This window comes from Gymnoscopelus microlampas, assembly GCF_963454915.1.
Source record: "Gymnoscopelus microlampas genome assembly, chromosome: 19".
NCBI lineage: Eukaryota > Metazoa > Chordata > Actinopteri > Myctophiformes > Myctophidae > Gymnoscopelus > Gymnoscopelus microlampas.
In genome coordinates, this window is record NC_139956.1 from 47,779,567 (window position 1) to 47,791,341 (window position 11,775).

The 11,775-nt window shown below is 43.4% G+C and overlaps 1 protein-coding gene across 1 annotated transcript in view; it reads left to right on the plus strand.

Moving 5' to 3' along the window:
• The window catches only part of fga (fibrinogen alpha chain), a 12,457-nt gene extending 6,824 nt beyond the window's left edge, over positions 1–5,633 (plus strand). Inside the window, exons 5-8 of the mRNA XM_084043001.1 lie at positions 1,031–1,129; positions 2,839–3,003; positions 3,625–4,228; positions 4,847–5,633. Coding sequence (XP_083899127.1) covers positions 1,031–1,129; positions 2,839–3,003; positions 3,625–4,228; positions 4,847–5,565 — 1,587 coding nt within the window. The 3' untranslated portion in view covers positions 5,566–5,633. The remainder of the gene's footprint in view (positions 1–1,030; positions 1,130–2,838; positions 3,004–3,624; positions 4,229–4,846) is intronic.
• Positions 5,634–11,775: the final 6,142 nt, after the last annotated feature.

The window sequence follows — 11,775 nt, forward strand, 5'->3', positions numbered from 1 at the left end:
ACATTTTGATACCAATACTTTTGTACTTTTAAGTCAATTTTTTCTCCGGGACTTTTACTTGTAACAGAGTATTTCTACATTGCGGTATTGATACTTTTACTTAAGTTGCACCAGTTTCCAGTTGTGTTCAGTTCAACTAAATTAAATTCAATTCAATTCAATTCAATTCAATTCAATTCAATTCAATTCAATTCAATTCAATTCAATTCAATTCAATTCAATTCAATTCAATTCAATGCAGTTCAGTTCAGTTCAGTTCAGTTCAGTTCAGTTCAGTTCAATTCAATTCAATTCAATTCAATTCAATTCAATTCAATTCAATTCAATTCAATTCAATTCAATTCAATTCTTATTGGCATTAGAAAACATACGTTTACATTGCCAAAGCAAGTGTCAAAAACAATTTAAGAAAAACAATGGGGAAAGTATGTACAGTTGGAGAGGGTACATCATTGTGTAAACAACATTGCAACTTGGAAAAACTGGCTTACAAAAGAACACTAATACTAAAACATAAAATAGTATACAAAAACTCTCAGATTTCAAATATGTTTAGAGGTAGTAGCTCCGTTATGTGCAGTACAGTAGGTCTATGTCAGTCTATGTCAGAGGTCCACTTGTTACAGATTACAGTGCAGGAAACACTTAATGGTTAGTAGTCCTTAAAGGGCAAGACCACTTTGGTGGAGGTTTGGGGTGCGTAGTTACCTTGCCATGATGTAACTCCAAAGGTGGACAAGAAATCAAACATAATTGCTCCATTAATAAAAAAACATTATACATCAAATTATGCTCCTCACTGACTTACATTGTACGGTAAAAACAGCTCTCAAAGCCACTCTTTTAGCACGTAAACAAACACAAACAAAGCTGATTCAGACTATATAAAATATCACCAACCCAAACCTTCAAACTCCTCTCCCCTCCCCTCCCCTCCCCTCTCCTCTCCTCCCCTCCCCTCCCCTCTCCTCTCCTCTCCTCTCCTCTCCTCTCCTCTCCTCTCCTCTCCTCTCCTCTCCTCTCTGTGTAGGTCGACATTGACATGAAACTGCGTTCCTGCAAGGGCTCATGCCAGAGTTACAATGAGTACAGTGTGGATAAAGACAGCTACGTAGCACTGGAGAAACAGGTAAATAACATCCTCTATTCCCCTTTCCATCCAACGATCCATCTCCACTATCCATTCTCTCTCTGCACCCATCCATCCATCCATCCAGTGGTGTAAAGTAAGTAAGTACATTTACTCAAGTACTGTACTTAACCCTTTAAGACCTGAGGCAATTCTTAAAAATATTTTCTAAAAACATTTTTTGGGAAAAAGAAAATGTTCAAGATTTTTCAAAAATAGCATATCTACTGTACAAGGTCATAGCGCGGCACTCGGTGCCGCGCTATGAGCTTGTATATCTGCTATTTTTGAATAGCCAAAGAAATCTAAAGTGACACAGATGTGTTCCAGGTCTTAAACTTTAAGGGTTAAGTACAATTTTGAGGAACTATACTTGAGTATTTCCAATTTTCAGTACTTTTACGTCTACTCCACTACATCTCAGGGGCAAATATTGTACTTTTACTCCACTACAATTATTCGAATTTTTTTTTTGTTACTAGTAGTTAGAAAACATACATTAACCACTTCAATCCTACGTATATTTCGGCCATTTGGAAATTGTGAGCTTGTAGATCTGCTATTTTCAAAGGATTTGTATACAATTTGAAAACTTGTGAAATGGGACATTCTGCATAATGATTACTTTTACTTTTGGTACTTGAACTACATTGGTACATTTTGAAATCCGAGCTTTTACTTGTGACAGAGTATGTCTATACTGCAGTATCGATACTTTTACTTAAAGGTAGGGTAAGTGATTTGGTTAAAATAAGTGTTAAATAGCTCTATATTCTGATAGTACAGTACTCAGTGCTATAGAGTGTTTGTTCAGTAAAAGGAGTCTCCCATGCCATGTCTCTCCAGCTCTTTATTAAACAGAACATGCATTTTCAGTGCTTTCTCCTGATTGGCTTAAATGTTGTCACCTACCTGAAAATGTACTATTCTGTTTACTAAAGAGCTGGAGAGACCCCTGTGACCAAACAAATGCTCTGTAGCAATGATTACTATCAGAATATAGTACTTTAACCTTTTTAACAAAACATAAAAAATCTATATCACTTACCCTACCTTTACCTGGAACTGTGTCATCTTTAGATTTGAGCTAAAAAGCATTATTTTACACTTTGGGCTATTCAAAAATAGCAGATATACAAGCTCATAGCGCGACACCGAGTGCCGCGATACGAGCTTGTATATCTGCTATTTTTGAAAAATCGTGAAAATGTGTGCAAATCTTTGAATATATATATTTTTAAAGCGAACATTTTTAACTCAAATCTTTGCTTCTGGGGGTCCCTGGAACATATATTTTTTAGATGAGGGTCCGCGGCCAAATACATGTCATTTTGGGGGTCTCTGACATGGAAAAAAGAACCACTGATATTATGGCGACATAAGTTTTTTCAAAAAAACTGTTGAATCCCCCAGAAGTAAAGATTTGAGTTACAAACGTTCGCTTTTGCAACTCACATCTCAAGATTTGCAAAAAAAACAACGCTCTTTCAAAAATAGCAGATCTACAAGCTCGTAGCGCGGCACTCGGTGCCGCGCTATGAGCTTGTAGATCTGCTATTTTTGAATAGCCAAATGTGTGAAATAATGCTTTTTAGCTCAAATGAAAAAGTGACACAGATGCTTTTTCAGGTCTTTTTCCACCACTGCTCTGCACACCCACCAGTCCATCCATCCGCTGACCTTCCCTCTCTGTCCTGCATGTACCACAGGTTGCTCAGTTGGATTCCCAGTCTGCTCAGAGCATAGAGACGGTCAGCACCATGTATGTCATGAAGAGCAGAGCTCTGAAGGAGGTGGTGGAGGACAGCAGGTACAGATCCAAGCAGATCGTCAGCGGCGGAGACGCAGGACAGACACAGGACTTTTTCCCTGATGTAAGATCATTATTATTATTATTATTATTATTATTATTATTATTATTATTATTATTATTATTATTATTATTATTATTATTACCCTTATGTATTTTCAGTAATAATCAGTGGTGTAAAGTACCTGAGTACATTTACTCAAGTACTGTACTTAAGTACAATTTTGAGCTACTTTTACTTTACTGGAGTATTTCCAATTGTCTATGCTTTTACTTCTACTCCACTACATCTCAGAGGCAAATATTGTACTTTTACTCCACTACAATTATTTGAAAACTTTAGTTACTAGTTACTTTGCAGATATAAAATATCTATATCTATTTTATACCCAGGCTATTTGAAAATAGCCGATCTACGAGCTCGCAATGCGACACGTTGTGAGCTTGTAGATCGGCTATTTTTAAACATTTTAGTACTTTTACTTTTGGTGCTTTAAGTACATTTTGATACCAATTCGTTTGTACTTTTACTCAAGTCAATTTTGAATTCTGGACTTTTACTTGTAACAGAGTACTTGCAGTCTTTTACTTAAGTAGAACATTTGAGTACTTTTTCCACCACTGGCGATGACAATGATGACAAAAAAAAAAAAAATCTAACTCCCGCCTCCCATTCCTCTCTCAGGTGAAGATCGTCTCGCTCACCTTGGAGTCGGAAGGCGCCAGCCCCTCGTCCCCGGCGACTGTCTCCAAGGTCCCAGGTACTCACTACTCCACATCGTCTTCCTCCTCGCCGTCCTCTCCCTCGAGCGGCGATCGTCCCTCAGGTGGCTCCATCACGACCATCTCCGGCGGTGGAGGTGGCGGGCGAGGAGACGGCGGCAACTTCTTTGGCGGTGGCGGACTCGGCGGAGGTTTCGAGGCGTTCACCGGAGGAGAGCCCTCCACCGCCCACGTCTCCACCTCGTCCAAAAGCGTCTCCTGCACCAAGACCACCCGCAGGGTCGTGGTTCAAACCAGCGACGGACCGGTGGAGAGGACAGAAGAGGTGACGGAAGGGGGGCCCGAGTGCCAGATCGTGTCCGGCGGACCCTCCAAGACAGGCCACTCCTCGTCTTTCGGCACTAAGACCGTCCTCGGTTCCAAAGACTTCGGGGGAGACTTTGGGGGCTTCGGCGCGGACCTCGGCGGTTTCTTCACCGACCATCCGGAGGAAGACGTTCCCGATTTTAAGGCACGGAGCATCCATAGCACGCGCGTCGAGCGCCAGGCCGATTATGTGGGAAAAGGTACAACCAAGCAGTGACCGTTGAAGCACAAAGAAACAAAAAATCAAAGCTTGCTAGCTAGGCTGCTTGCCTTAGCGACATGCTAGCTAGCCCTATGTACCAAAATGAGAAGTGAACAGAACAATCATTATAAAGTGTACTATTTTCATCCGTGGTTATGATTAAGAACTACAATGTAATAATGTATGTGGCTTGAATGTGAAAAAATGTAGTGTTGATACACGCCATAAACCTTTCCTGACAACATTTTAATTGAATTTAAGAACCAATGTCTTAACGTTTGGGCTTACACAGAATATTGCATTTGATTTGACCTGATTTTGATTGGGGAGTATTTGTGACTTTCCGACAACGGCTTCGCAGAGAAAAAACAAACAAAATTGGAACACCATGGTGATGCTACCTTGTATTTTGAGCTTCCTATAACAGTACCTGCCCCGTTTGCACCTTCAGATTAGAATCACAATTGGACAACTGTTGCCGCAAATTCTTTGCCACACCGTCCACTATGTCGTCTCATCTCACCCCGGTAAAGATTCATTCCCCCGTCTAAGCTAACCGGCGTCCCCCCCTCCTCCCCCGTCCCCCCACCCCCTCCCCCCTCCTCTTGTTCCGCAGACTGCGCCGACATCCGACAGAAACACCTGACGGGGGAAACGAGCGGCCTGTTTAAAGTTAAGCCCGGCGGCCCGGGGTCCAGCGAGGTAGTGGAGGTTTTCTGCCAGCAGGGGGGGCTGATGGGCGGGTGGCTGTTAGTCCAGCAGAGGGAGACGGGGGCGCTGAGCTTCAACCGCTCCTGGGCCGAGTACCGCGACGGGTTTGGCGCCGTCGACGCCGGGGGAAAGGGGGAGGTGTGGCTGGGTAACCGCCGCCTCCACCTGCTGACCGCTCGTCAGGGGGAGGAGACCATGCTGCGGGTGGAGCTGGAGGACTGGGAGGGGGGCAGGGCCGACGCCGAGTACACCGTCAGGGTGGGCTCGGAGGCGGAGGGGTACGCGCTGCGCGTCTCGGGGTACAGCGGGGACGCGGGCGACGCCCTGACGAAGGGCGACCCGCGCCTGGAGTCGTTCCTGTCGCACGACGGCATGCGCTTCAGCGCGTTCGACCGCGACGGCGACAAGTGGGAGGAGAACTGCGCGGAGATGTACGGAGGCGGGTGGTGGTACAACAACTGCCAGTCGGCCAACCTGAACGGCGTGTACTACCGGGGCGGCCGGTACGACCCGGGGAGCAACGCGCCCTACGAGATCGAGAACGGCGTGGTGTGGGCGACCTACAAGCCCGCCGATTATAGCCTTAAGGCCGTCAGGATGTTCGTCAGGCCCGCGGCTTTTTGAACGGACCAACATGCGAAGGATTGGAGAGACGAGACAAAAGACAACGTGATAATACTTTAGATCTGCCGTTACTGCTCAGCGCGGTCACTGTTGAGCAGTAATTGCCCATTAAGACCCCATAAAGCCCATTAAGACCTGAATCCGATTCTACAAAGGTCTTCTAAATCCCAACAGTCTAAAAAAACGTATGTTGCCATGTATCAGTGATTCTCATATTGTCAAGGACCCCAAAATATTTGGTTCCAGGGACCTCCAGAAACAAAGATTTGAGGTTTTTTAAAAATCGCTTTTAAAAAATATATATATATTCCCAGATTTGCACACATTTTCACCATTTTTCAAAAATAGCAGATCTACAAGCTCGTAGTGCCGCGCTATGAGCTTGTAGATCTGCTATTTTTGAATAGCCCAAAGAAATCTTAAAATGACACAGATGCGTTCCCGGTCTCAATAGGTTAAAGACCACGCGTAGCGACCTCGCACGCTATTGATCTACTCGTAGATCATTACCCGATTGCTGAATCATGTCAAACAAATGCCAGTTTGTCTTTACTTTGTTTCAATCAATACCGTAAACATGAATTGCTGTTCTAAAACTGTGCTGACCTGTGTTGTGTTGTTCCGTCCATGTGATGTTTGTTCCAACTCCAGACACCATGTGCAAACGAGACCTCTGAATAAATGCCAATGATCATAGCCATGCTGCTAACTAAATAAAGATTGAATGTTCACTGAAACTACTGTCTTGGGGTCTTTCTTTGTTAGTAGTAATATTGTAATAGTGTATGATTTGGTGCTGAAATAATATTAATATTATTCTGTTCATATTGTCAAGGACCCACAAAATTATATGTATTTGGCCGTGGACCCCCCCATCTCAATATATTTGGTTCCAGGGACCCCCCCAGAAGCAACGATTGTAGTTAAAAATGTCCAAGATGTCCAAAAAATATCATTTCAGCACCAAATCATACAACAAGACACAAAGGGGTAAAGAAATAAATGTGTATCATGTTTCAAACAATCGAACGGATGTTCACAATGTAATGCTAAGTTGCTTGAGTGGCTCTTGACACTGTGGACCAATTAGACCATTTAAGTATACAAACATGTTCATTGTATGCACATGTGTTAGTAGTGTTAGTAAGAAACACAGTGTTAGTAAGAAAACAGCTCATTAACCACCTAAACCCTCTATTCTTCGGCAAAAATAGACAATCTACATGCTCACACAAGTACCAAGATCTACACGCATGGTGAGCTTGTAGATCTGCTATTTTTGGACGACGTTCCCCCCAGAATAGGGGGGGGGGGGGGGTTGGCGTTCAAGTGGTTAAAGGAATAGTTCACCCCAATCAATTACTCACCCCATGAAGCCTTGAATTCATGGGGATTTTTTTTGTTAACTGTCGAATTCCTGAGCCAATAATCCAATATTTGCAGTGCTGTGCTGTCCGCTAGGCAGTGGTAGAAAGTAACTAAGTACATGTACAGTACTTCAGTACAATTTTTATTTGTACTTTACGTGAGTATTTCCAATTTCCAATACTTTCACTTCTACTGCTACATCTCGGATCCAAATATTGTACTTTTACTCCAATACATTTATTTGAAAACTTTAGTTTCTCGTTACTTTGTAGATTTTGATTATTATTACAAAACATACAGTAACCACTTATATAACCCTGTATACTTTTCTGCCATTTGAAAATAGCGATCTACAAACTCACAATGCGTCGCGATGCGACACATTGTGAGTTTGTAGATCTACTATTTTCAAAAGATTTTAATACATTTTATAACATTGTGAATTGGGACATTCTGCACACTGAGTACTTTCTACTTTTGGTACTTTAGGTACATTTTGATACCAATACTTTTGTACTTTTACTCAAGTACATTTTGAATTCCGAACTTCAGTATGTCTACATTGCAGATACTTTTACTTAAGTAAAACAATTGAGTACTTTTTCCACCACTTCCGCTAGGAGACCAATGCAAAACCATATAAAGAATAATATTAACTCCAAAACAACTCTCACAGTGTAATCACTGAGAGGCCTAGGAACAAGGTCATTTTGGGGGGACTTTAAGTCATGGGTCTTAAACAGCGGGTCCGGGACCCCTAGGGGGTCCTCAGAGTAACTACAGGGGGTCCGGCAATTCTTTATGCGATGGGGGAACATTAGGCGAAAACAGCAGACCCACAAGCTCACAACGCAATGACATCTATGAAAAAAGGTCATCTACAACACAATTTTATTCAATATGCGGTGGGGGTCCCTGCTTCATATCTCTCTAAGCTGAAAAACGTTGAAGACCCCTGCTTTAAAGGGATAGTTCACCCCCAATCGATTAGTCACCCCATGGAGAATTCATGAATATGTTTTTTCTTGTTTTTGTCGCATTCCTAAGCTAATAATTTGATGACTGGCAGCGGTTCCGGTAGGAGACACAAAGAGTCTCCTTTGTATCTCCTACCGGAACCGTCATCAAATTATTGGCTTAGGAACGCAAAAAAAAAAAAAAAAAAGAAACGTATCCATGAATTCAAGTCTCCATGGGGTGACTAATCGATAGAAAACAAGTATGTTTTTGGGTAAACTATCCCTTTAAGTGAAGCAGGTGTAAGATGGCAAAAAGCTGTGTGGGATGGTAGAAGCTCTGTCAGATGAGGTCGCCATGTCTGGAGTCATGAAGTGCAGAGTTTAGCCGGTGAAGAGACATAGAGGTCAATGGACCTCCCGGTCAATATTGGAGTTCACTCACCCAGAGTGTATACACAAGCATGTGGAAATGTACAAAGTACATGATGTGTGTGTGTGTGTGTGTGTGTGTGTGTGTGTGTGTGTGTGTGTGTGTGTGTGTGTGTGTGTGTGTGCGTGTGTGCGTGTGCGCGTGCGCGTGCGCGTGCGTGCTATATTCTATTGAAGGAAGTAATAAAATGTGCTTCAGGAATAAGGCCCATTATGATGAGACGGGATCACACTAGCTACTACAGAATGAAAGTGTGTGTGTGACTAAACTCATATAGACAGTGCTGTTCTCGTACCAGTGATTAACCTGGGTCATCTTCTCAGACCACTGTTGTTAAATGTATCTCTTGCATTTATTTGACTTTTAAAGCCTCTCTATGCAACTTTAATGAATACAATGTTGTTTTGTCCAATCCGTGTGGTAGACAAAGTGTTATTAACTGTCCTTGTACTGTTTTTACATTTCTGCCTAATAACATATTCAATCAATCAATTATTGAGATTAAGATGTTGAGATAAAGTTGAATGGGCTGACTGTACACCGTAGCAGACTAGGGTTAAGAGGCTCTATGCACAGCAGTCATATTATCACTTCTTTCACAGGTGTTACCAATGATACTAATGAAGGCTCTGTTCCATTTAGTCTAGCACAGTTGTTTACACGGCCCCCACAACTCTGAGAGTGTACACTCTCAGAGTTACACACCTGTAAGGGGCCATTTGGAAGCCCATGAGGGTCCCTGGACCCCAACTGTAGACCCACTGGTGTAACAGAGTGTTTCCAGTGAGCCAACGTGCACAATATCAGCACCCTGACTCTGTTTGAGCAGAATGGAACAGAGCCTTCATTAGTATCATTGGTAACACCTGCGAATGTCTTCATAATATGGCTGCTGAGAATAGAGCCTATTCATTATTTAGTTTGACCCATTAAGACCGGGAACGCATCTGTGTCATTTTAGATTGCTTTGGCTATTCAAAAATAGCAGATCTACATACAAGCTCATAGCGCGTAATTTCGTGCCATGCTATGAACTTGCAAATCTGCTATTTTTGAAAAATCGTGTTTTTTTTGCAAACATTTGAATATATATATTTTTTTTTAAAGCATTTTTTTTTAACCTTGGGAGTCCTTGACAAGTTTTGATCACCACTGATATAGAAACATGTTTATCAGAAAACTGTTAGGATTTAGAAGACATTTTTTAGAATCAGCCTCAGGTCTTAATGGGTTATTTAGCTGAATTAAACTGAACAGTGAGATGTGTGGGTTGTGTGTGTGTTTTCCAGTGTGTGTCAGACTGAGGACGCAGAGACAAGATGGCCGCCCGCCCCACGGTGAGGTGAACACACACAGGAAGAGGCAGAGACAAGATGGCCGCCCGCCCCGTGGTCAGGTGAACACACACAGGAGGAGGCAGCAGTGTCCTGCTACTGAAGACCATCCTCTCTGCACAGATGATGACTGGGTCGGTCAGACACACACACACACGCACACGCGCACACGCACACGCACACGCACACGCACACGCACACGCACACGCACGCACGCACACACACACACACACACACACACACACACACACACACACACACACACACACACACACACACACACATTATACTGTACTGTATAAAGACTTATTTACAGTGGTGTTAAGTAACTACACCACTGTAGTGTAGTACACTTGTAGATCTGCTATTTTCAAAAGATTTGTATACATTTGAAAACTTGTGAAGTGGGATATTGTGCATAATGAGTACTTTTACTTTTGGTACTTCAAGTACATTTTGATACCAATACTATACTGAATTGTTGTAACAGAGTATTTCTACATTGCAGTATTGATACTTCAGAATCAGGTATATTGTCACATCACAGGTTGACAGAAGTTTTTAAAAAAAAGTGTTTTCGTGCATAGTTCCCATCGTATCGTTATTTAAGAAGAAGGGGGGGGGGGGGGGAGAAGAGGGGGGCAAGTGGAAAAGGAGATCAAACAAGAGAACAAAAACCCCAAAACAAGTTATCTACATATTTACACTAGTATCTGAGATAAGAAGCCAAGGTGCGTGAGCATAGCAGAAATGTATACTGTGCATGATATACTTATGGACGTTAGTTAAGGTGCTTAGAAAAAAATGCACAATAAAAGACAAAAGTCAGTGCGTTGTACATGGGATTAAGATGCAAAACGTCAGTACGCGTTGACCGCATAATCCACATAAAGTAGACTGACACTGGTATAATCCGCAAGTAGGTCCATGAGGAAGAGCAAAGAAAAAAAGAGGAACAAAAAAAGTCCCTTGTACCTGGTATAATCCACAGGTGGGTCCAAGGAAGAGCTAAGTCCAAGTCGTTTTGTCCCTGGTAAAATCCACAGGTGTGTTCAAGGAAGAGCAAAGGTCCAAGACCCGCTAGACAGTACCGCTGCTGAACAAGGCATGCACCTGTCTTGTTCAGCAGCTAACGGCAGCCGGGTTCAAACTGTTCCAGAACCTGGTGGTGCTGCTCTTGATACTGCGGTAGGCCCCCTTGCCCTGCCGCAGTCATTGTCGGGGTTTGAACAGTTTGTGACTTGGGTGGTGCTTGTCCTTGATGATGCGCTTGGCTTTGACTACACACCGCTTTTTGTACAGTTCCTGGAGCGCTGGGAGCTCGCCTCTCATTATGTGCTCTGCTGATCATACTACTCGCTGTAGGCTGATCTTTTCTCGGGCAGTACAGTTCCCATACCAGGCCGTAACACAGCCTGATAGGACGCCTTCAACAGAGCTGTTGTAGTACAGCCTGAGGAGTAGTTTCGGAGTAGTTTCCTACTCCGAACTTCTTCAGGTGGCAGAGCCAGTACAGTCGCTGCTGAGCCTTTTTCCTCGCGTGTGTGGTGTGTGTGTGTGTGTGTTTCCCATTTGAGGTCCTCCTCAATGTGTACTCCGAGGAACTTGAACTGACCCTTTCCACTGCAGCGCCATCGATGAGGATGGGCGCATGATCTCTCCGCGACCTCCTGAAGTCCACGATCAGCTCCTCGGTCTTGTCAAGGGGCGAGGTTGTTCTCCCGGCACCAGAGTGCCAGTGAGTTGAGCTCATATATCTCATCTCTATAGTCAGACTCGTCATTGTTGACAATTTGGTCTATCACTGTCGTGTCGTCCACGTACTTTATGATGGTGTTAGTGGCTGTGTGGCTGTGCAGTCATAGGTGTACAGGGAGTAGAGGAGAGGCCTCAGCACGCATCCCTGGGGTGCTCCAGCGTTGAGGGTCAGATGTGATGCTGCCCATTCTCACCACCTGATGTCGGTTGGACAAGAAGTCCCGTATCCAGTCGCACATGCTTGGGTGTAGTCCTAGGTCTCGGAGCTTTGTGTCGAATTTGCTGGGACGATGGTGTTGAATGCTGAGCTGTAGTCCACCAACAGCATACGTACATATTTGTCCTTCAGTAGCTTGTTGTC